Consider the following 25,085-nt stretch of genomic DNA (forward strand, 5'->3'; position numbering starts at 1 on the left):
CATTTATAGCTCATGGTACTCGGGCTTGATGAAGTCGGCCATGGTCTTGGGCCTCGGGTATGGGTTCTCGTGGTGGTCGTGGTGGTCGTGGTGACCGTGAGCATCCTCTGCCGGGCCCACATAATGCATCTCGTACACGGAGCCGCACTCCATGCAACGTGACTTGGGCTCCTCGCGGGTGAGGGTGATCCACAGAACGTTGTGCGAGTCGGCGGGGCATCCGGTGCAACCAACATATTGCTCATCACCCGCAGAGTTGACAGTGATTGGGTTCTCCATGGTGCCTGTACTCAGTCAGCATCAATGCCACTCTCATTTAGGTACTTGCGTCTGCCTGCTGCTGCTGCTGCTGCTACTGCTCCACATTTGACCTTGTTTGTTTCATCACGTACCGACACGGCTGGCATCCAATGGTCTCATGTCGAAGATGTCGATACCCTGCATCTTTCCGAGAATCTCGAGACGCTCCAGACCGGTAGATTGTTCCGCGTCCGTAGGCACGGTACCAGGCTTAGCACCCGGGGGGAGGAGGTCCGCTTCTGACTTGATTTCTAAACGCCCAGTGCTCTCGTCAGCTATCGACACTTTTCCCACGCGGCATCTGCAACACTGCGGTTGCCCAAGTGCGGGCGCGACATACCGTCGAGCTTCTTGAAGCCCTCGAGGACGCTGGGCGAATTGGCCGAGTGGCCAGTCTCCTTTTGCGCAACCTTGCTGTCGTCGCCTACAATGGTGTCAATGCTACATCGTACGATAGCTGGTAGACCCAAAACCTACGGCGGACAAAGGAAGTCGTGAAAGTGCGCTGGGCGAGCGCGCGGGGGGCCGCCCGCCTTGCCGCGGCCATGGCAGAGCGTTGGAGAAACATGGCGAGAGCGATTGGGGTTGAGTGGAGAGGGTGGGCGTGGCTATCGAGCTTGCGAGTTCGTGATCGTGGGATTGCGTTCCGTCACGAGAGAAGCTTGGCTTTGCGCACTGCTTAGGTAAGGCCCAATCCGTCAAGCCACAGCAACTGAGCAGAGCCATCGACCCCGTTGCAGTTCCTTCCCTTTGCAAATCATTCAACCATCAATGGCTCGTTTTCCAGCTGCACATAATAATACAATAGTTTGCAGCACAATGCGCTATGCTGATTTGATCTTCTATACTAAAAAACACACCTTTTGACATAGCCTTTTGCCGTGCTGTCCTCCATCTACGCTTTGCATCATCTCGACGAACCATTGTGATCTCACCCCACTACTAGATTCTATCCCAATACTAACAATGTCGTTCAAACCCGCGCTAATCATCGTCGACTTACAGGAAGACTTTTGCCCGCCAGTAAGTCGTCCAACCCGCTTGTTGACCGTTGCTCACAGATCAGAACGGAGCGCTGGCAGTGGCAGGAGGCCGCGACATAGTACCGGTGATCAACGAATGTCTCGACTACCCCTTCGCCTTGAAAGTGGCAACCAAAGACTTCCATCCGCAAGACCACATTTCCTTTGCCTCAAATCACCCAGCGCCGAAGAACAAGCCGTTTGAATCTACAGTTACAATCGTGAACCCGCACAACCCGGAAGAAAAGCAGGAGACGCGGTTATGGCCAGACCACTGTGTCCAGGGAACAAAGGGCTCCGAACTGCTGCCAGAGCTACACGTCAGCAAATTAGATCATATTGTGGAAAAAGGCCAGGACAAGCGCGTCGAGATGTATTCGGCATTTGCGGATCCCTTCAAGAGTCCGTGTGTCGTCAGGAGCAGCCTGGCAGAGACATTGCACAAGGCCGGCATCACAGACGTCTATGTCGTAGGCTTGGCAGCTGATTACTGTGTAAAACACACGGCCATTGATGCACAGAGCGAAGGCTTCAAGACATGGGTGGTTGGTGAGGCGACGAGAGCGGTGGACCCCTCAGCCATGGAGCAAGTGCACAAGGGGTATGAAGAGTACGGTGTCAAAGTGATAAGCAGGAACAATGTGCAAATGCTCAAGGTCAGGAACCTTCCCAGGAAAACCCAGGAACAAAGTGCAAAGAACGCCGACCAGGCTGGCGAGAGTGTGTTGGACTAGGATAGCCTCATCACAGTCTCTACTAATATGCCTAGGCATACTTCCACTTTTTAATTTCTCTTTCCTTTGTAGGAGAATATAAGCAGCCATGTACCAATTTTGGATACGACCTGCGTCAGCAAAATAATGCAAAGACAACCATGATTGGGAACCAGTAGCAGAGGGAGCAACTGCCGCATGGTTTTATCCATATTCCCTTCAGTCGGTTCCGCCGGAAACACACAGGGGTAGACATCCATGAAGCATCCACCAAGTCTCCACCGTTTCGCACCCGAGCGTTCCATGGAACCGCTAGAACACGCATGTGATGTACACACATCCACTGGATACGTATCAGGGCTCACTTGCACCCAAGATATGCTTCTGTATCTAGCGATGCCGCCTGCGACCTTGGACACACGGCGGACGAGACAACTGCCCCGCTGTCGGTTCAAAGAAGCCAGCTTGGCTGTCGCCACGGTGCAAGTCAGCTGAGTGTCCAGATATTGTTTATGCAGTATCGCGCAGGTCTTTTGAGCCCCCTCGTCGCTTGCACATTGGCCCTTGATCGCTCGTTGTTGTTGTTGTTGTTGTTGTTTGCCTTTTGCTGTCAAACCAGTGTCGTAGCGCGGGGTCGCTAGTTTTTGTGAAGCCGCCCCTCTCGTCATTGCTGAGAGCCCTGGACTAGTAGAGCTCCCCCACGCCTGCACGCGCCCTAAGCACCAAGACAAGTTCGATCGGGGCGTTGCCAGGCTGCCCAAAGCCTACATTTCCTTTTACCCTGTTGGCCTATTTCCTCATACCTACTCCCACCTTCAACAACCAGCAGCCAACATGCCACATCTACCTGGCGTTTCCAAACATCGGCGGACGTCCCTCACAAGTGCGTCATACCCCGGCCACCGCTTGTACCGAGTCTTCCGAACAAATTTCTGCCAACGACCTGACACTGACGATTTATTGAACATCTAGGCAGTCGCAGCTCCTCTATAGACGAGACACGGCGACATGATGGCGGCGAAGATGTCACCAAAGAAGATGAGACTATCATAGACCCAGAGCAGGGCAATAGTGCGTCTTCCGAAAACGCTGCGAGGCTGGCTGTTACACTGGGCACTGGCTAACACGACAACACCCAGTGCTCACCCATATTATATCACAGCTGCGGCCCGGTGCCGATCTGAGCAGAGTCACGCTGCCCACTTTCATCCTCGAACCGCGGTCGATGCTGGAGCGCATAACAAAGTGTGTACTAGGCTGAATCTCCAACGTCGGCAACGCACGCTGACAGACAGGATAGTTTCATGGCACATCCGGAAACGCTGCTCCCCATTACCAAGATCGAGGACCCTGTGCAAAGATTCGTGGCTGTGACAAAGTTCTATCTCAGTGGATGGCACATCAAACCCCCGTATGCATACCCGCAATCATGACCCGCCCGTACGCAACAACTGATGTGAGTGTAGTGGAGTCAAGAAGCCGCTCAATCCCATACTCGGCGAGATATTCACCGGCTATTGGGACTACTCAGACGGCACCAAGGGATACTACATTGCCGAGCAAACGTCGCACCACCCACCAAAGTCGAGCTATTTCTTCATGGCGCCTGAACACCACATCCGCATTGATGGAACCCTCAAGCCCAGGAGCAAGTTTTTGGGAAACTCTGCTGCGAGTATGATGGAGGGCATTGCGATACTGCGGCTCTTGAACACTGGTGAACGATTGTGAGTAGCTGTGATAGCCTTTGCGCCTGGGAAGCTCATGAGATTCTAGCTTTGTCACACAACCTAACATGTATGCGCGCGGCATTCTTTTCGGGACCATGAAATACGAGCTCGGCGACCATGCCTATATTCGCTGTCCTGAGACTGGACTAAGCGCCGACCTTGAATTCAAGACCAAGGGCTATTTTAGCGGAACATACAACGCCATTGGTGGCTTCATCAAGGATGCGAGCGGCAAGAACTTGTTCGAACTTTCCGGCCAATGGAACGAGGAAATGTACATTAAGGATCTGACTGTAGGGATTTGTCGTCTTGGATTACAAGAACTGGCTAACTTTTGCAGACTGGCAAGAAAGAGCTATTGTTTGACGCCGCGCATACTAAGCATACGCCACCCAGCGCCCGCCCTCTGGAGGAACAAGACGAGCGAGAGTCACAGAGGCTGTGGCATGAAGTGACAGAAGCTGTGAAGCGGAGGGACCAGGACGTTGCAACGGATGCAAAGGCCAAGATCGAAGACAGGCAACGTCAGGAAGCCGCAAAACGAAACAGTGAGGGTGTCGACTGGCACCCGCAACTCTTTAGACGCGTAAGGGGTGGTCACGGTGGGAGCGAAGAAGGCGAGGAAGACCTGGATTGGATCATCAACGCCAAGATGTTCGTATTCAAACCCTCTATGCTCGATCCAATCTGACAAGACACAGTGACGGAAAGACACCAGAAGAGGTGGTCAAACAGATCTTGCAGATCCATGCCATACTCCCCGGTCAGAAGCCCGAGAAACAATTCAACATTCCTTCACGGACATCGAGTATCCATCGAACTCAAACAAACGAGTCTACTCAGCCCATTCAACAGGTGCCTACTGAGCAGGTGCAACCCGTACAATCTCAGCCGACTGCTGTACAGTCAGAGCCCGCAGAAATAGTACAGCATCAGCAACAGAGCGTAGGTTCTCCCAGCAACTTCGACGGAACAACGGCTTATGCCCCGCCCCCAATACACAGAAGTAACCCCACCGATCCGACTAATCCACAACCACCATCTCCCGAAAAGCCAGCATCTCAACCAGACACGGTGTCGTCAGAAAACCCACCAAAGTTTGCCGATGAACTCCCGCCAAGCAAGCTGCTTCACTCCAACCCTGCCAAAGAAGCACACAAGGATGATCTTTTGCGGAGAACAGACAGCCAGACATTGGAGGAAGAAGAGTTTCATGACGCGCAATCGTGAGTGGTTCCTCTTCCCCCTCCAAAGAGGTGTGTGGAAAATAAAAAATTATCATCATGTGTGTCCGTTTTTGCTATTGTTGTTGTTGTTGTTCTTCTTCTTCTTTCTATTTTTCGGGGTCTCTAATATTCTTATCCTTGTCCCTTGTTCTTGTTTGCTCTCTTTCTTCTCTTTAATGATTCCAAATTTTCAACAAAGGCTTATCGTTTCGTGCTTTAGTTATAGAGCTGTCCAAGATATGTCGTCTAAATCCAAGATACACGGCGGTAGAGGATGCTGTTGCGCTTGTGTCCCTTCGTAGTGGGTTGTGTGTTTGAGGATGCTTTGGGGTGATGTGGTGCTTTGATGTGATTATGTGACATGATTCTGGGGATGAGTGGGGTTAATGAGAAGTGGAGTATTCGGTATTCAGCATTCGGTATGAGGGTGTGTAGTGCTATTGATGTGATTCCTAGAGAGAGAAGGGATTACCGTGTACTTGTTCTCTTCTTGGTCTTGAAAACCTTTTCGTCATGGTGATGTGTACGTGTGAACTTTTGCGGTGTTAGCTGTGCACTGTGTGTATTCCGTCCATGACAACCAACGTTCCTTGCAAAAAGTTAAAGGAAATGAATGCTCATCCGGTGATTCTAAAATTTCGACTCTTGCCTCATCTGGTTTACTTGTGGTAAGTTTGTGGTGGAGTAGCGAGGGAGGAATGTTTCTTTCTGTCTTTTGTTTTAGGAAGGCGTATGAGGGTAAGGGTGAATGGTGCTTGATACTGCGTTGGGAGACATGCCGCGTTTAGTGGTACTATGCAAGGTCCTCGGTGCATATGGCTATTTATGTGTGTAGCTTAGCTTTTCTGGGACGCTGCATATCGGAATGTTGGGGGGGAATGGTAATTTGTTTGTAAATACATTTTAGTTTTGTTTATAGTATTTGGCAGACGATGTGGTTGGGATTTGAGTGCGTATAGGTGCGGTCAAGCAGGATAGGCGTGCCATTTTCGTCTCCAGCGCTGTTGCTGGAGCTGTTGCTAGAGGTGGTAGGTTATGGCGGTTGGAAGTGGAAGCTAGGTATGGATTGAAATATGTATTTCTTCGGGCGGTATAATGGGTTTAGCGTACAAAGTCCTTTGTAGGACACTTCGAAGTTACTATCCTGGACATTTTGAAGTCGAAGAAGGGAGGTCTAGTTGTTTCTCGCGATATTTGTCCATGTGTTGCTAATTGTGGGTTGCAGGTGAGTGCACGAATTTGCTCAATGGGCCTGGTGGATGGGAGTTGCTTTGCTCGTTTCGTGGCTGTACTGTCTTGCCAGAAGTCAAAGTTGTTAGCAACGTACTGAATATTGTGGACGGCTCAAGTGAGGACTGTTTCGTTTTAGGCTGCGTCTAGAAATTCGTTGCAAATCCCTGGCTGCCATAGTTCCATTTGTGGCGTACAGAGAGATTTTCTCTCATGTTCAAATATGCTCCGTATTCATAGGTGGTTTGGTTGAATAATCTTTGTTTGACCACAATCTTCAAGGGAAGGAGGTATCAAAGTAGCACAAGGATATCAGGAATCGTTATCTACTAAAAGTTGAGATGATGATTTCTTCGATTTGGGCAATATAGGTATATAAAATGACCGCACTCCCAGATTTTCACAAGCTCATAACTACAAATTCACATAGCTAGCAAATGTTTCGTGGGTTCATACAGGCACTGTTTATAACTTTACTAATCTCTCAGTAAGTTTTGGGTAGATCGAGCTCAGAACTGATGGAGGGAAGATGCAGTATAGTTCTCCGTGGCTGCTCAGCTCGCGCTCATTGATCTTATTAAATGGTTCTTACGGTTCTCACGGTTCTCGAGGATTGTGCCCCTTTCCGAGTAGCTTGCACATACTAAGTTAATAATGATGCCTGCAGCATCTGCAAACCATAAGTGGCAGCACTATTAGATTCATTCAGTGGTTGACAGTGCTTAGTGTTAGTATAACGTAGCTGTCGAGTTGTTAGGAACTGTGATTGCGAGAGTGATAGATCCATTGTGCAATTTTGGTTGTAGGTGTCCTATGAAGGTATATGTTTATTTCAAACGACTTCATATATCGTATATTGAAAGTTCTAAATGATATGCAATAGCAATCATGACTGGATGCATGCGTGACTATGACGGTCGAGATCCGTCCTGGTTGATGTGGCCATACCGGCCTAACTAGACATAATCTCAACATGCATAGAAGTGATTTAATCACACTAGGGTCACAATTGAAAGGCCTTTCCCTAGCAGTCAGCGCCCTGATGCCACGGATGTTCCTGATGTCTTCTTCAAACTCGTCATCTAGAGTGGGGTAGTACTGGTGATCAGACATGCAAATCAAATTTGCTACCTACACAATTCATGCCATGAAACGACTGCAAATCCCGACAGAAAATTACTCATCATCTCCAACCACATTTTTATTTGTATTTTAACGTGTAGTCGACATTCTTGAATTTGATATGTGAAAACAGAGATGCTACGGCTGTGTCATGCAAAGCATGGGGTTCGCCTGAACATGATTCGGGACAGTCAGCCTTGGCGCAACACCCGTTGTGCAACGTAACTACCCCCATCCTTCCAAATCCTCACGTCATCGAACAAATGCATTCACAGCTGGTCGGCAGTGCATGAAGCATCCAAAATACATGTAGTCATCAAGGAAAGACTCAGGCAAACCTGCAGGATTCACGTCGGCCAGCAGCTCCACATCTGAAACGCGCCCCCTGTTTTGCCGGTCTCAGGCTTCATGATGACTTAAAGCGAGAGTTGAGCGTTGGGCGACAATTTTTTGCCATCATTCTCTCGTATCACTCGTACCCGTCGTGGCTCTCTCTGCTTATTGCTTACTTTTTTCTATTTGCGACAATGCTCACACGATAAGAGAAGGGATTATAGGTTTCCGCAGGAATCACGACCAACCAGCTGTCACTGCATCAAATCAAGTGCAGGAGGATCGAAAAGGGCGTCGCCTTGTTAACACGCATCAAAGCGAAAGCATCACATCGTCTTCCTGTGTGCATTACAGATCTGTCTTTGCTGGACAACTAACCTTCCCCTGGAGACCTGAAGAGTGATGAACTCTGCTGCAATCTCTCGGAGTAATGCTGAATACCCACAAACTAAATGCGTAACCATAGGCTACGAAGAAGCGTCAGCAGAGCGAGCAAAGGGATAGAGAGGTCAAAGGATCCGGCATGCGCTGAGGGACAAAGGGGTATGCAGCAGTCAGGTGGCGCCCTAACGGCTGGCACACGAACAGCGCAAGAGCAAGTCCCCAACATCTAGACTCGCCACCGCCAGACTTTTGGCAGAAAATTTTACCTCACTAACGGTTCACCCGCGGAAGCGAGCGTTGAGCATGCAATCACCAAGTCCAGTGGCCAACACCTTGCGCACGGCCAGATCCACTCAGCCATATCCGCTGTCTTACTTGGCCACGATTAATATCCAACTATAGCAGGCATCTGATATCGCCAGCATGGAGGTATCATTGGCTAGGCCTGGTCACAAGGCGGACAAAATGGATCACTCGCTACCGGATAGGGACTGCAGCATACATACTTCCGGTTTGCGGTAATGCTTCGGTCGTCCACATCACCTGTCTTTAGCCCGAGTGGATTGCCTCTCCCGTTGGATGATCTGTCGGGGCTTGCGCGTTGTCGAGCATGGATCGCCGCAGCTTGATTGCCTGGAAGATACCGCTGCAACACGAGTGGATGCACTTAACCAGCAAGGTGGCAGTGATAGGTTGCCGCTGTAGGTGAGCATGTGGGCGCAGTTTCTGTCGCCCCGGGCGGGATTGCATACGGGATCATCTGCCCGATGATGGTATGGTATCGAACGTGGTAGTAGGATGCGATGAGTTGCCGACAGATCCCCTCACACCTAAACGGGATTCACACAAGCCTAGGTTACATATTGTGTCCTGAAAGCGGACTTTCCCGGAAGCAGATGCTACATAGTCCAATCCGGTAGCAGTGGCATATTGTGGTATCAGGCCACATTTGAAGACTTGTCTAGGATGATACTGGGTTGCTCAGGGCTCTCATTATGGCAAGTTCCTACGGTAAACAAACATGAATCGAATCACTGCCACCCTAGGCATTCCCCTCACCCCTAACCACTTATGAGTTAACTCCTACTATCTCATACAAATCAGGAATCGTCTCAATCATATACAGACACTTAGAACTATAGAGATTGCACAACGATATCGTGCCCACGGCCGGAGATGAAGTATGCAATCTCCAAGCGAAATGAGTAAAGTCTATGTTATTCTTTTGCTCAGCCCAATTTTGTAGCCTCACTCGAGACTCTTCCGCAAGAGCAGCAACAGGATTGTTTGGAAAGTGCAGCGAAGTTACTTAGTGAGGAAGAGCTTAGGCTGGAGAGCTATGCTACCAGGGCCGGGATCTCTAGATCATAAGTTGGGCTTCACTGATGGTCAGTAGCCTGTTCAAATGAAGGTCCCTGCTGTCAAACACAGCCTCACAAATGACAAGTCTCATGTCATTGTCTAGAGCGTCTCTTAATATGGCCGAACAGTCAAAGCGCAAACCATGACTATGTCAAGTTACATTTGACTGATGAAACTTTACAGGCATGAACTTGGTTGGCATTCCTTGTGTTTTCACGACTTTTGCAAGAAAACTTGTGATCTCATAGTCAATGTACATAGGTTATTGTACCACGTTGTATACCTATCTACCTCTCTCAAATAGAATCTCGGAAAGATTACACATCGGCTGTACTATAGGCCGAAAACCACCCCTTCAATTATATATATTTTCAAAACACAAACATCACTCCTTCTCGTATCTCTATTTTTGATTTTTTTTGTGCAATAAGTTGTCGAACACCATCGAGCGCTATGTCTCTAAATGCAAAGACCCCCCTCACCATTTTCGACTAGTGGTAGCCCGGCCCCAAAATAATGAAAGAAATGGCCGAGAGAGCTGAGCCACTGGGCCAGTGGAGCCCTATATTCAACCCTCGACTACGCGACCGAGTTTTTGTCGCAACAAGGACTACGAAGAAACTTTGAGCAACCTTCACTTGCCATCGGGCATATGTGGCCAAAGATTGAAACCTTCTTTCTGCACACATGTAGTCAGCAAAAGTGGAGTTTCCGGTCAAATGCTCCATTAACTAGTGTACATTGTACACACAAGCTCATGATAATAGTTTAGTCGTCCCTCTGTTTCAGGATATTAGTGCGTCGCAATGCCGGATCCAACGCTCGGCAGTGGAGCCCCCTCCCCTCCCCTCCCCTCCCCCCATGGCATAAACGCTCACCGGAACATTAGTTCGTAGTAGCCACAACTTTTTTTTTGCCAGGCGTCAAGTTCCCGGCAATGGGCAAAATGGTTAGCAATAATCACATGCAAGTATCTTATGACTGGCCGCCATCGTAGAAAAGTACTAGCCCAAAGAAAGAAAAAACGCAGCGAAGGCACCGAGCTAGTACGCAGGTGATCTGCTTGCCCGGTTGCCTCTTCTTGTCACTTTGTGGAGGAAGATATGCGAGTATCGTTCGATATGTGCTCTTAAACTAACTCACCCTTCCCGCTCCATGACTCTAACTACAAGGGCTAAGATCGGGAAATATTAGTCAAGTAACGTGTGCAGCGAAACCATATGACGTTTTCTTTTCTTTTTTGCCTCATCGGGGTCAACCCTTTGGGACAACTAACTACATAGCCTTTGGGCCAAAAAGAAAAAACGGGTAACCCTTGTGCGATTTTCGTCCCCGGAAGAGGACAAACCTCATGTACTGTGTATGTACTTAGCGTCCGGAACCAGGAACAAGCACGTTGAGAAGTTGTGCCTTGCATCGTTCATCCGGACCGGCCTTGGTTCTGCGCGTTGCAAGCTAACTTGACTTGCCCCCCGCCTCCGCGCGCTTCCTTCTGCTTCACTCTATGTGCATGTGTGTGTGTGTGTGTGTGTGTGTGTGTGTGAAGGTGGGTTGTAATTCACACACACATATACATACACCCCTCAATCTGTTGAGACGCCCCATTTCTGCACGAAGACCCTGTCTGAGCACACGCTGCCATGATTTCCCACCGAGCGACTGACCGTAGGAGCTAAGCGACACACACATGCTGGGAAAGCCATGTACAACCCGGCTTCGCTACCGCGATCCCCCATTCCCCTCCGACTTGCTTGCCCACGTCATCCAGTATCGTTCTTTCCCCACATTCCGGTGAAAGTGAGTTTACTTACTCGTTTGGCCCGCGACACCTACCTACGGTGCGTTACATGTTTTGCTGGGACATGACTTGCGCAGGGCCCAGTATATCTCCAACTGCCGGTTGGAGAATTGAAGCTCACTAGCAAGAACAGTAGTCCTCTTTGTGGTTACTATCAGACATATGCGCATATTCTCGTACCATTCAGCACCTCAGTCACACCTACCCCTCCACAAGCCGCTCCTTCCATCCCTTCCAAAAAGTAAGTCAAGAAAAGGAAAGAAATCTGACCATGCATTACCCTCGGTCGACCAGATCTCTCCATCCACCCGCCCAAGTGCACCACCATCACTACCCCTGTCCAGCAAATCGCCCAGCAGCCCAATCGGCACAAGCCCCATTCCTCTCTTCCTCTCACTCACCCTAATGATGCCCAGTGCAAGCGAGGGTCAAGAGGCAAGGGCACACGCAGACAAGGGGTGTGTGTGTGAGAGAGAGTGTGTGTGTCTGCGCACACACACACACCCATCTCTCCTTCCCGCCATCCGCGCATCGGGCGTATTACGTGCTTGCCTAATCCAGAGGCGTGACGGCACCACCTGCATGCTCGCCTCGCATCTCTAAAAAGCCGTCCGTCTGGGGGGCGAATGGCCGTTACCGTTATACTAGTGGGGTAAAAATGATTGCCTAGCCATTCAAAAGCCGTTAGGTTGGCAGATGATCAATAACTCGCATTTTTGCCTTTTTCCTTTCCCGCTCCGTTAGTCTGTATATGTATGGGGAATGTGGCTGGTTAGCGATTGCCAGACCCGTTGTGGGCAAAACAGGTACCGGTTGCCTATCGGAGGCGAAGAAGGGAAGAGCGGCGAGAGCTGCTAGTGCAAACGGCACAGGGGGTGGGAGGATTAAAGCGCATGGTATGATTATCGGTAGGCAAGTATTGGCGAGTATAAATCAGCACGGGGGGGGGAAGGATAACCAAAAGAGTGTTTGGGCCCGTGGGAGTGGTTACGGCATCTGCATCGGAGTCTTTTTTCTTGCTCGCTCATCATTGCGAGTCTTGTCGCCTATCGCCACGGTATCTCTTACTCGGAAAAGATAGACACTTAGTTCGAGGAGTTGCGGATCTGTGCTACGTTGATCGCGCTTCTATTCTTGTGAATATTTTTGGAGACAACAAGTTGGAGGCGTCATCGTCGTCGACAGTTACCTTGTTTGGGCCGCCCCAGCCTCACTCTGCCCATTCTCTTGTCTTGTTCGCCTTCCGTCACGGGTAAGCTGCTCCGCCGCATCGTCGTTTGTTAAGACAAGGTTTTTTCCTAAGTGGTTGATAGTGGGCCATTTTGGCAAAGCCGGGTATTGGAGAATGGGTGGAGGCGAGTCGATCCCTTGGGGACAAGGGGGGTCCGAATGGAGGGATTGCGCTTTTCTCTTTGCGGCGCAAGATGGTTGATTCAGTGGATGCGGTCTTCCTCCTAGAGCAAGAAACGGACATGCTGGATGTGGAGAAAGAAAGAAAATATACCCGTAATAACGGCTTTTGGTTGGCTAATGCGGGGATTAATCTTCTCTCTTTTTCTGCTTCTTCATTTCTCCTGCAACATCGTTGTCATCATATCTCTTTTCCTTCGGCGTATACTCCATATTCCCCTTTGTGTACTTCCTTTTGATACTATCTCTCCGCACCGCCGCCCCCTGCTTATGTTGATCATCCAGCATAGCAAGGCCATTGATTGCCAACAGGGTAAACCCGTTGGCAGTCGCCAAAAAGCAAGGACACACGCGCACCCTAGCCCCCCGGTCCATCGCGCCTTCATCCGAGCTCTTCAATAGTTTCAACGTCGGAGACAGATTCCCTTCCCGCTGATATTGCTCCGGCGCCGCAAACGAAAGGGAAGACCCCGGTTAGCTCTACTGCGCGGTGCAAATAATCGACCATCCCAGTAATCGCACCTTCTTGCCGCCTCGTGCGCGCATCCTGTTCCCCGCTTGCGCGTTCGGCTTCGCGCGACCTACCACACCTCTTATTGTTTTTTTCTTGGCCTTTTGTGATTTATCGCACTTTTCTCCAGTTTTGGAGCTTGCCACACGCTTGCTCGGCAGCCGTTTGGCGCAGGAGTAGCGAAGTAGGCGCGGGACAGGTCCCCGAATTGCTAGTGTGGGCGTTATAATGGCAGGGTTCAGGGTCCGCCTGCAAGCGGTATAGTTTGCGCAGGGTTGCTAGTATTGAAAGTCGCGATCACGCTTGGGCGGATAACTTGTATATGGCGATGATTGCGATGACGAGGGGGAGCGGGCGTGTGGTTGACTTTGCGAGGGAGGGATAGCCATGAGGCGTGCGTATGTGATGAATCGTGGTTGGCAGTAGTAGGTAATCGTGTTGGAGGCTCGGTTGAGCTAGACGATTCGACGTCTCCGAGCCAATGTGACAAGTGTATGTACATACATGCTTGTGGTAAAGAGGATTTCGCAACCCCCTACGTGTGCCTTGTTGCTAAGGCAAAACTGGTGTATCCTTGGAGTGAACCCTCGACAAAGCTGCAAAGAGAAACCAAGTTGCCAGGTGAACACGTCACGTGCAATCGTTCTCTCGGAACAGCAAATTCCTCAGTGTGCGATACATCGACAAGGCAGGGTAGCTGCAAATAACACCACTTGTGATGCGCATGCTTAAGCTCTCCCTTGCTGCTAACGGACAGAACCTGTGTTCCTTGCCGTTCTGGCTCCGACGTGATCATGTTCATCAGGCCACGATAGTGTGGCTGCGGCTACCGCTGTCTCAGATCAACCTCGTCGTGCCGCTGTGCACGTCAACATCTGAAACCATACTATGAGACAGGCAGGACCCCAGGCTCTAGACACGACATGACGTGGGTTCAGCTCGGTTGGCGTGAACATGCTGGCGCCCAGTGAGCTTGGTTCATCGTCATGTAGCAAGTTGCGATATGTGAGACTTGTGTGTGCGCATGTTTCGACATTTTGGGTAATCTTGAGCCGTAACTGCATTTCTAGACTGAGGATGCATTCGAACATTCCAGAACCTCTAACAAGATGAGAACATTGGTGTTGGAAGTGGTGCTATGCTGGCCGTAAACTCTGCAACTGTCTGGAAGGACTAAATATAGTAACGGGGTATTACAGAATTGAAGTTTCGTAAAGAAACATGAAAGTATGCTGTGGCACCATGTGCCATATTGGGTGTTGAAAAAAAAGCCCTCCCCAATTCATCCGAACATAAAGTAAAAAGCGCGAAATATCGCAAAGAAAGGTAAGGATAAATGGTTATAGAAGGAAAGCTAACGCATGATATAGAAAAATCAAAAAAAGGATACCGGTTGTGTAGTACAAAGGAAAGGATTAGGGGAAAGACCAATGAGAACGCGCGCCTTGAAATATTGCCTGGGTATCTTCCCTTCTCTTGCTCCGTTGTTGACATGCCCTTAAACATCTAGTCTGTTGTTGCCAAGTTTGCCTCGCCGGAATTGTGGTATGCGCCAGACGTTTGTCAAATCTTTAGTTGCTGCGCCATCAACTCAAATCCCATCCTCCTCGTAAAGTGTTTCCTAACCTATCCTGTCTTCCCAACGCCGCTGCAATGCTCGACTCGCTTGTAGTATTGCGCGTCGAAAAGATGTACGTACTCCCTGATATATTCGAAAAGCTTCAGGGAGTGTGAATCGAAGAAGAAAGGCATGCCATGGCCCAAATCGTGGTTACGTCGTAGAAAATATTTTGCCAATTAAAGAAGAATGCATGCATGTCCGAAAGAAGTGTGTCGCAGATGCTGAAGTAAATCACACAGAGGACTTTGTGACCAGCACAAACCCTGTAACCACCACCCTCTTCTCCTCGTGTTCCCAACCATTGGGTTTCTCACCATGCACGGAGGGCCTCGACTTGACTAGCTAAGCCCCCAAAGCCATGGCCGGCCAGTCAATGGTATCTTGCGTCTGACTCACTCGGGCCGGCTCCCAATTGCGACGGGGTGTATGTGCGTGGTGGTTGTGGTTGCTGTTGTTGTTGTTGCTGTTGTTGCTGTTGCTGTTGCTGTTGTTGAAGTTGTGAATGTTCGTCCTCTTGTGCCTCTTGTTGAGCAAGCTCCATAGCCTGGAGCTCTTCGGCCTTGTCTCTACACGCGTTGGGCGAGAAACCACTACCGACCTTTGACGAGACGATTCGCCATCGGTCATTCTCGTACTCTTGCATAGCATTGCGAAGCTTGTCGACCTGTTTTTCCGATTGGGGTTAGCATACCCGGGCTTGTGTTTGCCACACACACGACGTTGTGTGTTTCATGACTAGGAGTAGGAACTTACCATCTCCGACGTCCAAACCGTGGTCTTTGCTTTGAGCTTGGTGCAGTAGCGGACCTGCAGAGTACCTGAGCTACGGCCAGGAAAGAAGTCTGCGATTTGCTTCCAAGTGAGGTTCTTCTTTTCCTTGAGATCGACGAGTAACTGGTCGTCTTCGGGGGTGAACTTGAGTTTGGGGCCGCGGGGTCGTTGTGCAGGTGCCGGCATTCCTTCTTGGCCTACAACGCTAGGAGGGCCATGGTGGAGAGATGGTGAGGGAGGCGCGCCCTCCATTGCGTGGTGTCGTTTATTGCGATGAGTGCTTGGTAGATGATGATGGTGAGTTGGAGGAAGAGTGGAGTGAGGAGCGGGCGGTGGCGGCGGATAATGTTGAATAGAATAACTCTGAGTCGCGTGCTGTAGTGAGACGCTTCCCGTTGCTTGTGCGTACGGGTTGAGCTGTTGCTCTAATGTTGGGGTAAGATCGTGCGGCAAGTCGTCTGGGTGGCTGCGCTTGCGTCCGGCGGTTTGCTGGGGCGGTGGATAGCCCACATTGTAGGATGAGGGAGAGTGTTGCGACATGGATTGATGGCGCAAAAGATGGGTTGGGTGTAGAGAGTGTGTCTCGATGTCCGTGTAAGTAGGGTGGGAGCTGGTGCCGGCATGTTGAAGGGTCTGAGACGGGTGTGGCTGCAGGAAGGAGTGATGGTATCCCGGAGGCAATCCGGTATGAGAATGCAGGACATTGGAGTGTTCGACGCTTGAAGTCGGAATATGATGCTCTTCCCCAGCGTTGCCTGATACGCTGTAGTCGAGGAAAGGGCCTCGATAGGGACTCGCCAGTGTTGCTAATACGCATGGAGACTACCAGAGCAAACTCGCTCTGGCAGGCCGCCGATATGAGACCTGAGCCAGAAATAACAAAAAAAGGGAGAAGAGAGAAAAAAAGAGTGCCTCGTTTGAGTCAAGGATTGTGGTTGCGATGAAATGTGTCGCACGCGATTGGGTTATCTCCAATATTTCTATATTGACAAATGTTGGAGCAAGAAGAGCTTGGGGGAACGCGCCATCGGACAAAGTGTTATCGCGTGTGTTAAGCTTTGGGATGGCCGGTTATAGCTTGCAGCCTTGTAGGGGAACAGACGAATAGCAGGTTATTGTTGGGGACGGCTGTGGATTATATGATATTTGTGCCTGAGGGCAGAAGGCATTAACAAGGTCGGGCAGTATGTCCCCTCCAAAAACCCGGTCCGTCTTGTGCGATTGCCACACGGACACAGACTCCAAGCATGTACAGTAATGGGTCCTCTCCACGAGACGCTCTGTTCCTGAGAAGGACCAAATGAGCTTAGTAGGGAAGGCCCAGGAACTGATTCTACGTCAAGCATAATGCGGTGATCAATGACCAGGCCTGCGAGGGGAAGGGGGGGCCTGGCACACGATCTCGTCGAGTGCAATGCTGCCTGGCTCGTGTGGTGAGTGGCTGCCGTTGCAAAATGAGGTGGGAATGAGGTACTTTGGCCGGCCAGCGGGGGCCAGTGGGGCCCGGGGCGTGCGCGGTCCATGCCATGTCGTTTATTTCTAGAATATCACAAGAAAGATCTCCAGCACCGTTGCAGTGTCTGCAAGACGAATCCTGGCGCAGCGTGGTGGCCAGGAGATGCGCATTGAGGATGTTCTGAACCGGCTAGCGACACGGCAGGGGCACAGTGCGCAGTTGCCGAAAGGGGAGCGCCACCACCGAGCAGGTGTATGCCAGATTGATGAGACAGAGTACCCAGCAGACACACAGCCAGGACCGCGGGAGGAGCGCTCGGGACCTGCTCGGGGGGCGAATGCGTCGAGCGGTCCTGCCAGGGTCATGGTGGTGGTGGTGGAGGAGGCGGGCAACGGTGTGTAATGGCATGTGCATGGTCATGGCATGTAAGTCTGGATGGTGGTGGATGTGATGGTTGGTCGTGTCCAGGCATCCGGTGCCGGTGCGTCAACTGAGGGTCCCCCCTTCATGCCTGGAAGCACCTTGGCCGACCGCAGAAACCCGTTGAGCATGACGGAGCTTTGCAAAGACGTGAAGCTTTGATCCAGGCAGGATGGGCTTGTCTCTGTCGGCACTCACGCTGCCGTAGCACCCGCCTGTAAGCAGTGGGACCGAGCGATGGGCAGGGCCCTTTGGTCATGGTTCTCTAACGCATAGGCATGGATAGCCTCAGATTGGCTCATGCGTAAGCCGTTTCAAGGTATACACTGAGACCCTGTCCTATATGCGCTTCGTCACCCCCCGTGAGATGGGACTGGTACACTGCAAATGGTACCAGCCACAAGAATACCCCGACGCCCGCGCCAGATGACGCATTTCGGGCACGCTGCCGAAAGCCAGCAGGCGTGCGGAAGTTGCCAACGGCCAGTAGCAAAGCGGGCCGGCGCTGCGTGACCGATGGCTGTTTTTCGCTTTGTTTTTCGCTGCTTTCATGTGCCGGGTGCTAGTCCTTAGTATACCTGAGACAGTAGCTGGCGAGGTTGGGAGGATGGCTGCAGCGAAGGCGTTGTGGGGGAGAAGGTGAGTCGACGTCGGCTGCAATTGATTCGGACCTGGACGCGCTAGTATCGAGAACGACAGCGACAGCAGCAGCGACAGCACAACGCAGTCTTGGCGCTGCTCGCTCGCTACTCAGGCCGGCCGCGATCTGCCCGCCCCGAAGCCCCTCGCATGCACACATCTCATCTCTCGACCGCATGCATGAGATGAAGGGCGGACGGCGCTGACGGCGCATCGTGGGCCCCCCAAAGGGTTGCGCGCCTGACGGCTATGCCCTTGCCTGGAAGACGACGCTCACGCTCCCTTGCACTTGCATTCGCCTCTCAAATACACCCTCATGCACGTGATGGGCCTACCACAGCCTGCACTCTACAAACCCACCCACCCCTGGCCGCGCCTGGGACCTCCCTGCTCCCTGCCTATGCAGCCCTCGCTATGACCTCACCGTTGACATTCAGGCCTAGCAATGGCCTGCCAATCTTCAAGTACTCGACCAGCGGCGCATTATCCATTTAGGCTGTTGCGGGCCTTTGTGAACTATAGGCTCGACGGGACGCACCATGTAACCCACTTCACCCTCGCCCTCGCCCTCATTCAGCACTCCTCCCCCATCCGCGACCCTCATGTCATCCAGCCTGTCTCGTGAGCGGAGCGCGTGCAGGGCGTCGAGTCCATGTGGACTGCGAGTTGCGGCACATGGTGGGCGACTGAGTTGAACCCCCAGTCGCTCACTCACACCGGCGGGCCTCTGTCCACCTGCAGCTGCTGCAGTTGCCAAAGGGAAACAAAAGGATAAGCGAAAGAGAGAAGACAAAAATCAGGACCTCTTCCCATTCCCAAGCGCCTTGGGAGTACAACCACTTGCACACCCACTGAGCTGGCTCGGTAGTGTAGCCGGAGCCTTTGTCTGGTAACGGCCCCCGTTACACGTGGCTATTTGCAACAGAGATTGTCAACACGACCGCTGATTGCACAAGCAATTGGGCCATTTTTTGTTGAAGGCGCAGCTGGCTATTTGTGGCACACCTGTTGGCGGGCTGCCGTGTGTGTGTACACTACTATGAGTGTGCGTGTGTACCAACAACGGCATAAGAGCACGCTGATCGGCATGCGGCGACTTGCAGGAATCAGGCAAAGGATTCAAAGTGTGGCGAGGTGTCGAAACATTTGGTTGAACTGCTGCAGGTTTGCAAAACCAGCGATACGTTGACATGAAACAAAAACATAATCAGGACGGACCAATGAGCAGTGCAGTGATGACCTCTTTTTGCGAAGCCCTTTCCCCACGTTTGACACGCCATATTGCCATGGGTAGACAATTCATACGTAAGGATAGCCGATACTAAGTCCGGGATAGGGACAACCCCCCCTCGCAAGTCCTTTGCCGAGCCCTCTTCCGAAAGGAGAGCCAGAGGAACCAAAAAAAACTCATCCCAAAATAAAATTGGCCACGTTGTCCCGAAAACACCCAAGCATTGTGTAAATCATCAAAGACGAAGGAATCCTCGAGTACGCCACTGGCCAGGAAACAGAGTGCGGAAACACCAAGCAGGACGGACGGATGGCTGACTCGGCTGTGTGCAGGCCGAGCTAGATTGAGAGGAAAAGAGAGCTGGTAGTATCGTCATGAACCTGGCGCATCGTACGAGCAAGCGGGAACATGCAGACGGATGGTGGGCATGGGTCCATCAATACTTGCCACCAAAGTTCTCCTTTGCGTATTGCTCGCATGCCTGGTGTCTGTGTTAGCAGCAGAGTCGATGCTTGTCCACGGGGATGCGAAACAGGCCGCAACGTACTTTTGCAGGTTTGCCGACCTTCTGCCCAATGACTTTCCACTTGTTGGCATCGTACTCCTTGATGGCGGCAAGCAGCGCGGCGCTCTTCTTACTCATCAGCATACACGCACGACAATGTCAGCGGGTGCACAACTCACTTCATCCTCTGCGAACTCTGCGTAGTGCATGTCCTGGAAAGTCAGCAAAGGGGCATCGCGACAGTCGGGGACTGGCTTTGTTTCCTACCTTGTACCAATGCTTCTTCACACTTCCTTCGGTTCGCTGCGGAAACGTCTATAAAGCACGCGATCAGTTACTTGGTACGTCTGGCAGGCGCTGTGTGTTTGGAGTGAAGAGCTAAAAGGGAAGCAGTGACTGCGACATGGCGCACCTTTGCAATCTCACTCCAGCTGTTGCCCGCATCTCTCATTTGCTTGAGTCGCAATTCTTCGGCTGGGGTCCATGGTGTGTTGGTACGACTCTTTTTGGCCTTTGGTTCCTGGACAACGTCTGGTTGAGGGGGCGGGGGTAATGCTGCACTGGTTGCGTGGGTTTCTACACTGCTTTCTGTCGCACCGGCCATGGGCTCGTGCGAGTGTCCGAGTGTGACCGACTTGCGCTTCCGGCTGGTGGGAGAAGGAAGTGGCTGCTGAGGGCCGAGATGGGTGTCTTGAGCCGGGGCAGTCAACGGGGCGGCCGGGTGTAGAGTGGGCAGGTCGGCAGGTGCAGCAGGACGAGCTGTCGGAGGCAGGTTGGTGGTCATTGGCGATGGCTTCAAGCTGCGCTTGGTGGAGGGCGGGGAGCTGTCGGGAGCCACGACGTCAGCATGCGCGGCAAACAAAAGAGCAAACGTCAAAGCAAGAATGCAATGGCAAAAAGAGGTCTTGCAGCCGGGGCCAGGGCAGGGCAAAAGCAGCTGGAGAGACTCACGACATGGCGGCAGACGGGACGAGACGAGACGGGACTCAACGAGGATAAGAGGTTAGCCAGGCGCGGGGGAGGCGCGACACAAGACTGCTTCACTGGAGAGCGCGAGGAGAGGCTATGTCAAGCAGTGTCATGCCGGTATATTGCAGCTTGGAGAACTGCCTTCAAAGAGTACGACGGCCAGAGTAAAGGCAACAAAGCATCATGATATCCAAGTAGGGCGGTCGGCTGCAGGAGCGAGCGCTGATCAAGTACAAGGAATACAAAGGAGGTCAGGTTGGCAGGAGGCTGGCGAATGAGAGGGGGGGCAGTGGCAGCATGGTGGAGGACGAGACAGAGGCAGTGAGGTTGAGTGGGCGGATGCTAGCGGGGGTTGGCGGCGGTGCTGGGGGGGGGGCAGGTGGGTAGGGGGTACATGTGAGTAGGTGAAGTCATGGTGGAGGACAAAGTACAGATACGCGGGGACGCGGTGCAGACAAGAAGCGGGGTAGCCGGCTCTAGGGGCCAGGCTTAGATGAACAGGTGGCTGGCGATTGAATGTTACCGCGACAGCAGGATGGATGGATGCTGCGAGGGCGGGGGAGAGAGGGAGAGAGGGAGAGCGAGCGCAGCGCGTGACAGGCGAGGTGCATGCATCGTGGACTTGATAGTACTAATGGGTGCAGCAGCAGCAGCAGCATGTCGCCGGCATGGCGTCTTGCGGCTGTCGAGTAGGTGAGTGAGTGGGTGAGTAAATGGAAGCAATGGTAAGTGTGTGAGTACCAAGTAGATGTACACAGCGGGGCGGGCGAGGCAGGAGAGAGAAAGCAGAGAGAGTGCATGTTGTGTGAAGCAGAGTCATGGCCTGGCGGGTGGGAGGTGACGCGCAGGCCGTGGTCGCATGCAAACGAGTGGTGGTTGGCGATGATCACGACTACGACTACGACTACGACGACTACGACGTTGGGCACAGGGAAGCGCGGTAGACAAAAGTCGCTGTCCAGAAGCGGGGCAGGCAGGCTGGTAGCGTGTGCGTGCATGGGCCGGGCCCTCATCGGTAATCAACACCATGGCCGCTCCTTGCCCATGGGCCCCAACCAGCCTGAGAGCGTCACATAGAACCGACATCGTCGCCTGTTGCTATCCTGTTATTGTTGCTGTTGTTGTCGTCGTCGTCGTCGTCGTCGTCGTCGTTGTTGTCGTTGTTGTCGCCGTCACTGTCGCCATGCATACAAGGCACCCGCTGGACATGTAATGTACATACATGTAAGTAAGGTATACGCTTGTACTTACATACTAGTACGTACACACATATTGCGCTGTGTGAGCAGCCACCCACTTACTCATTCACCCCCAGTCTTGTCCACTCCGGCACTGCCATCGGAAAATCCTCACCAAACAGCGACAGCACTCGCACATGAACAAGCACACAGTTAGTGGGCAATGCGGGGGAATTAAAGGCTGCCTCAAACATGCTGTCGCTGCCATCAGGCCATCAATCGTTCTCTCCACGCTCGCCTCTGCTGGCGTGCATGCCAGCCAAGCGTCAGCTCCAGCCGCCCTGACGCAGCGCCAGTATCACCACAAGCCACAGGTGTTTGAGAGAACCGCTCAGGCTGGACCCCGCCACTGACCGCCAGTCGCCAGTCGCCGGCCGGCCCATCGCTGCTGTCGCTGCCACCGCTGCCAAGTGCTTCCGCCTGAAATGCCTGCCTGATCTGTTGATGCTCATAGCGGAATCCCCTCGACCCGAACTTGCTCTCGTTTCGCTCGTCTCACACAGCGTCGTCAGCACCGCCTGTCCATGTTGCGTCTGCGCCCCCCAATCTCCCCCATCTGCCCTCGACTTACTCGCGAGCTGGTGTCCGACAACTGCAATTGATGGAGCCAGCCAAGAAGAACCGTATCATTACCACCAAACCTCGCCGATCTTCCATGGCCCATGTTTCCCCTCAACGCCATTGGCGAAGCCGCCCGGGGCACAGTCCCCTACATACCCTGTCACTGCGTCTTCTGGGTTAGCCCCCGCCGTCACGACGCTCTGGGCGCTGCTTGTTTCCCTGTGGGCCAAACAACGTCAAACCATTGCCTCCGTCAAAACTGCATCAAGTCCGACGCGCGCGGTTTTGAAACTCGCCCCGTGAACACGGATGAGGCTCACTCCCTTATGCGCCCCACTCGCCTGCCCAAGGGCCCCAGGCATCAACATTGAATGCGACCACAAGTCCGTTCCCCTTCCGGCTTAACATGTCTCGTGTCAAGGTTCTTCCAAACATTCTGGCTACGAACGCCCGTCATGCCCCATACCGCCGATCAAGATTCGAGTAGCAGAAGCGACGGTTTGAAAACGTTGCCAATGTCACAGACTGCCACTCCTCATCAGCCTAGTCTACCACCTCCAAGACAAACCCGTTTCCTGTCCTGTGTCCAAACTCTATAATTACTCGGCTGCCCCAAGTTTCGAGGCCTCAACCGCATCTGTTCAATCGGCAATCAGTCTTTTGTTTTCTTAGCAGCCTTGTAATACTCTCTTTTACATCCCCACTGGTTTGGGCTGCCCTACATTCACTTAATCCACATTGCTGTGCAATCTACTTGTCCTTACCGCATAATACCTTCTTTTTCAGAGCTAGACTCGATCACCGCGAACAGACTTCTTTATTCAAAACAAGACGACTCGGCACGACTTTTACAAAAACAATCATCTTGCCAGCTCCCGAGCTACTACAACTCTTCAACTATCAACATGCTTCACCACCAGCCCCAGATTCTCTCCCCTCTCCCCGAGATGAACTCGCAGTCCCCTACCGATTCTTCCAGCCTTCGTGCTCGCAAGATGTCGGCCGGTGGAAACAGGTCCTGGTCCGAAGAAGAGGTGAGCTCCTTGTTCATGCCTATCAAGCTTCCCCCGTTTCTAACATCAGACAGGAAAACTACCTCCTCCAGACCCGCATGCAAAAGATGCCTTACAAGCACATTGCAGCCCACCTCAAGAAGACTGAGCTCGCCTGCCGCCTCCACTACCATCAGCTCTCTCACGGTAGCCACCGCCGCAAGCGCAACAACTCTGTCTCCTCGACCACCTCGTGCAGCTCTGCCGGCACTTCTGCTGCCTATGGCATGGTCGCCGAACAGGATGCCTACTCCCAGTCGTCTCGTCACAGCTCTCCTATGAGCTACACGGGCAGCCCCCATGTCCGTGCTGGCTCGGTATCCAACTCTCCCGGCCGTTCGCAGCACAAGATTCTCCTCCCCAAGCCTCGCACTCTTACCCCTTGCGGTTCGCCCGAGCCATACAATGGCCTCCGCATTAACACCGAGGTTGCTCATCAGCCAAAGGTTGTCGATACCGATCGCCTTCGCTCCATCTACGAGGCTCGCCGCCAGCAATTCTGGGCCACTGTTGCTGCTGACTACGGTGCGGATGTCTCCCCTGCCCAGCTCGAGGAGATATGGCGCAGCGGCTCCAACGCCGTTCGCCCTCCTACACCTGATGCCTCGCCTGACGGTACCATCATGCACAACCCCGTCTTCAAGCCTGCTCCTTTCCAGTCCTATGCTTCCCCTGCCCAGAGCGAGCCAGCCAAGCACTACAGCCCCATGAGCCAAAACAACGCTAGCGCTATATCTGTTCCGGAGCGCATGCCATATGTCCTCCCCATGCCAGTCCCCTCTTCTGGTCGCCCAAGGTCTTGGAGCTCTGCCCCCAGGGATAACATGCCCATTGCTAGCCTGCTCAACGACGACAGGAACTAGATTGGTTTACTGCCTTGACGTTTCTGTACACGATAAAAAACACATATTTGGCATTTAGGCACATTGGGAATATGCATGTTATGGGTTAGCACGGCTTTCAATTCTTTACTTTCATTAATTCTTCATTCAATCAATGCGTTTTTTTTCCTCTACTCTACGACTCAATTGAACTAGGCATGGCATGGTATATGCGATCTTCTGATATGACACTGCACGCGTTTCGCTTTGGTCTGGCTGGGGCGGAGCTTCTTCCATTCACGTCTCTGGGATTTGTCACTGTTTTCCACTTTCCCTCGTCTTTATTGCATGGGTACTTTATTGGCTACTGGATAGAGCGGGTGTTCTGGCGTTGCAACTGTCTCGTCTTTTTTACAATTGTGGATAACTATAGCTTTAGATAGCTATGTAGGGTCCAGACGTGTGGCGCAACCCCAGGTCTAGAACAAATGTTTCCATATGAACGCCTTCTCCATTTGCTGTGAACCTATGGCGCTAAAACCACATTGTCTTAATTGTGAGTGTGGGAGATATATTATCATCTAGCATTGTATGCGATATTGAACTGTAGTCACCCTGATAATCTCGCTTAAGTCCCATACCTTGTTCTTTCGAGGGTAT

At 52.1% G+C, this 25,085-nt stretch overlaps 11 protein-coding genes across 11 annotated transcripts; 5 read left to right on the forward strand and 6 right to left on the reverse strand.

Moving 5' to 3' along the window:
* Positions 1-3: 3 nt before the first annotated feature.
* On the reverse strand, positions 4-934 carry COCSADRAFT_75843 (uncharacterized protein; the record flags this gene model as incomplete). The annotated part of the gene is made up of 4 exons (XM_007696765.1): positions 4-284; positions 393-551; positions 641-724; positions 778-934. Coding segments are annotated over 4 exons (681 nt in total), but the record flags the coding sequence as incomplete, so codon positions are not given.
* Positions 935-1,051: 117 nt separating this feature from the next.
* On the forward strand, positions 1,052-2,306 carry COCSADRAFT_195482 (uncharacterized protein). The gene is made up of 2 exons (XM_007696766.1): positions 1,052-1,323; positions 1,367-2,306. Exons 1-2 carry the CDS (start codon positions 1,267-1,269, stop codon positions 2,054-2,056), a joined length of 747 nt encoding a protein of 248 aa, XP_007694956.1. The 5' UTR covers positions 1,052-1,266; the 3' UTR covers positions 2,057-2,306.
* A 563-nt stretch (positions 2,307-2,869) lies between these two features.
* On the forward strand, positions 2,870-5,201 carry COCSADRAFT_341753 (uncharacterized protein; the record flags this gene model as incomplete). Its single annotated transcript, XM_007696767.1, has 8 exons — positions 2,870-2,918; positions 3,008-3,106; positions 3,175-3,280; positions 3,336-3,446; positions 3,502-3,762; positions 3,812-4,058; positions 4,106-4,419; positions 4,467-5,201. The coding sequence occupies 8 exons, from the start codon at positions 2,870-2,872 to the stop codon at positions 4,993-4,995; spliced, it is 1,716 nt and encodes a 571-aa protein (XP_007694957.1). The 3' UTR covers positions 4,996-5,201.
* A 5,670-nt stretch (positions 5,202-10,871) lies between these two features.
* COCSADRAFT_213030 (uncharacterized protein) lies at positions 10,872-11,247 on the reverse strand. Its single transcript, XM_007696768.1, has one exon. The coding sequence runs from the start codon at positions 11,109-11,111 to the stop codon at positions 10,920-10,922; it is 192 nt and encodes a 63-aa protein (XP_007694958.1). The 5' UTR covers positions 11,112-11,247; the 3' UTR covers positions 10,872-10,919.
* A 1,285-nt stretch (positions 11,248-12,532) lies between these two features.
* On the reverse strand, positions 12,533-13,232 carry COCSADRAFT_32393 (uncharacterized protein). The gene has a single exon (XM_007696091.1). It carries the CDS (start codon positions 13,003-13,005, stop codon positions 12,760-12,762), a length of 246 nt encoding a protein of 81 aa, XP_007694281.1. The 5' UTR covers positions 13,006-13,232; the 3' UTR covers positions 12,533-12,759.
* Positions 13,233-14,284: 1,052 nt separating this feature from the next.
* On the reverse strand, positions 14,285-14,799 carry COCSADRAFT_213058 (uncharacterized protein). Its single transcript, XM_007696769.1, has one exon. It carries the CDS (start codon positions 14,645-14,647, stop codon positions 14,315-14,317), a length of 333 nt encoding a protein of 110 aa, XP_007694959.1. The 5' UTR covers positions 14,648-14,799; the 3' UTR covers positions 14,285-14,314.
* A 321-nt stretch (positions 14,800-15,120) lies between these two features.
* On the reverse strand, positions 15,121-16,359 carry COCSADRAFT_213056 (uncharacterized protein). The gene is made up of 2 exons (XM_007696770.1): positions 15,516-16,359; positions 15,121-15,426 (listed from the first exon to the last, which is right to left on the reverse strand). Exons 1-2 carry the CDS (start codon positions 16,071-16,073, stop codon positions 15,133-15,135), a joined length of 852 nt encoding a protein of 283 aa, XP_007694960.1. The 5' UTR covers positions 16,074-16,359; the 3' UTR covers positions 15,121-15,132.
* Positions 16,360-19,477: 3,118 nt separating this feature from the next.
* On the reverse strand, positions 19,478-20,859 carry COCSADRAFT_213051 (uncharacterized protein). Its single transcript, XM_007696771.1, has 6 exons — positions 20,736-20,859; positions 20,197-20,608; positions 20,052-20,099; positions 19,964-19,996; positions 19,827-19,910; positions 19,478-19,760 (listed from the first exon to the last, which is right to left on the reverse strand). Exons 1-6 carry the CDS (start codon positions 20,738-20,740, stop codon positions 19,716-19,718), a joined length of 627 nt encoding a protein of 208 aa, XP_007694961.1. The 5' UTR covers positions 20,741-20,859; the 3' UTR covers positions 19,478-19,715.
* A 921-nt stretch (positions 20,860-21,780) lies between these two features.
* Positions 21,781-22,855, forward strand: COCSADRAFT_21903 (uncharacterized protein; the record flags this gene model as incomplete). The annotated part of the gene is made up of 2 exons (XM_007695889.1): positions 21,781-21,962; positions 22,306-22,855. The coding sequence occupies 2 exons, from the start codon at positions 21,781-21,783 to the stop codon at positions 22,853-22,855; spliced, it is 732 nt and encodes a 243-aa protein (XP_007694079.1).
* Positions 22,856-23,156: 301 nt separating this feature from the next.
* On the forward strand, positions 23,157-24,555 carry COCSADRAFT_213113 (uncharacterized protein). The gene is made up of 2 exons (XM_007696772.1): positions 23,157-23,586; positions 23,640-24,555. Exons 1-2 carry the CDS (start codon positions 23,458-23,460, stop codon positions 24,465-24,467), a joined length of 957 nt encoding a protein of 318 aa, XP_007694962.1. The 5' UTR covers positions 23,157-23,457; the 3' UTR covers positions 24,468-24,555.
* On the forward strand, positions 24,556-24,932 carry COCSADRAFT_213114 (uncharacterized protein). Its single transcript, XM_007696773.1, has one exon. The coding sequence runs from the start codon at positions 24,644-24,646 to the stop codon at positions 24,866-24,868; it is 225 nt and encodes a 74-aa protein (XP_007694963.1). The 5' UTR covers positions 24,556-24,643; the 3' UTR covers positions 24,869-24,932.
* Positions 24,933-25,085: the final 153 nt, after the last annotated feature.

The sequence above is a fragment of the Bipolaris sorokiniana genome (genome assembly GCF_000338995.1).
Source record: "Bipolaris sorokiniana ND90Pr unplaced genomic scaffold COCSAscaffold_1, whole genome shotgun sequence".
NCBI classification, from domain to species: domain Eukaryota; kingdom Fungi; phylum Ascomycota; class Dothideomycetes; order Pleosporales; family Pleosporaceae; genus Bipolaris; species Bipolaris sorokiniana.

Excerpts from the sequence above, each read along its gene's own strand:
- COCSADRAFT_195482 (XM_007696766.1), top strand. The coding sequence starts at position 1,267 with ATGTCGTTCAAACCCGCGCTAATCATCGTCGACTTACAGGAAGACTTT. Across the intron at positions 1,324-1,366 it reads AGGAAGACTTTTGCCCGCCA|AACGGAGCGCTGGCAGTGGC; the intron begins GTAAGTCGTCCA and ends CTCACAGATCAG.
- COCSADRAFT_213030 (XM_007696768.1), bottom strand. The coding sequence starts at position 11,111 with ATGTGTGTGTCGCTTAGCTCCTACGGTCAGTCGCTCGGTGGGAAATCA.
- COCSADRAFT_32393 (XM_007696091.1), bottom strand. The coding sequence starts at position 13,005 with ATGGACCGGGGGGCTAGGGTGCGCGTGTGTCCTTGCTTTTTGGCGACT.
- COCSADRAFT_213058 (XM_007696769.1), bottom strand. The coding sequence starts at position 14,647 with ATGTTTAAGGGCATGTCAACAACGGAGCAAGAGAAGGGAAGATACCCA.
- COCSADRAFT_213056 (XM_007696770.1), bottom strand. The coding sequence starts at position 16,073 with ATGTCGCAACACTCTCCCTCATCCTACAATGTGGGCTATCCACCGCCC. Across the intron at positions 15,427-15,515 it reads CGGTTTGGACGTCGGAGATG|GTCGACAAGCTTCGCAATGC; the intron begins GTAAGTTCCTAC and ends TCGGAAAAACAG.
- COCSADRAFT_213051 (XM_007696771.1), bottom strand. Across the intron at positions 19,997-20,051 it reads TGAAGAAGCATTGGTACAAG|GACATGCACTACGCAGAGTT; the intron begins GTAGGAAACAAA and ends CTGACTTTCCAG. Across the intron at positions 19,911-19,963 it reads CAGAGTTCGCAGAGGATGAA|AGCGCCGCGCTGCTTGCCGC; the intron begins GTGAGTTGTGCA and ends ATGAGTAAGAAG.
- COCSADRAFT_213113 (XM_007696772.1), top strand. The coding sequence starts at position 23,458 with ATGCTTCACCACCAGCCCCAGATTCTCTCCCCTCTCCCCGAGATGAAC. Across the intron at positions 23,587-23,639 it reads GGTCCTGGTCCGAAGAAGAG|GAAAACTACCTCCTCCAGAC; the intron begins GTGAGCTCCTTG and ends AACATCAGACAG.
- COCSADRAFT_213114 (XM_007696773.1), top strand. The coding sequence starts at position 24,644 with ATGGCATGGTATATGCGATCTTCTGATATGACACTGCACGCGTTTCGC.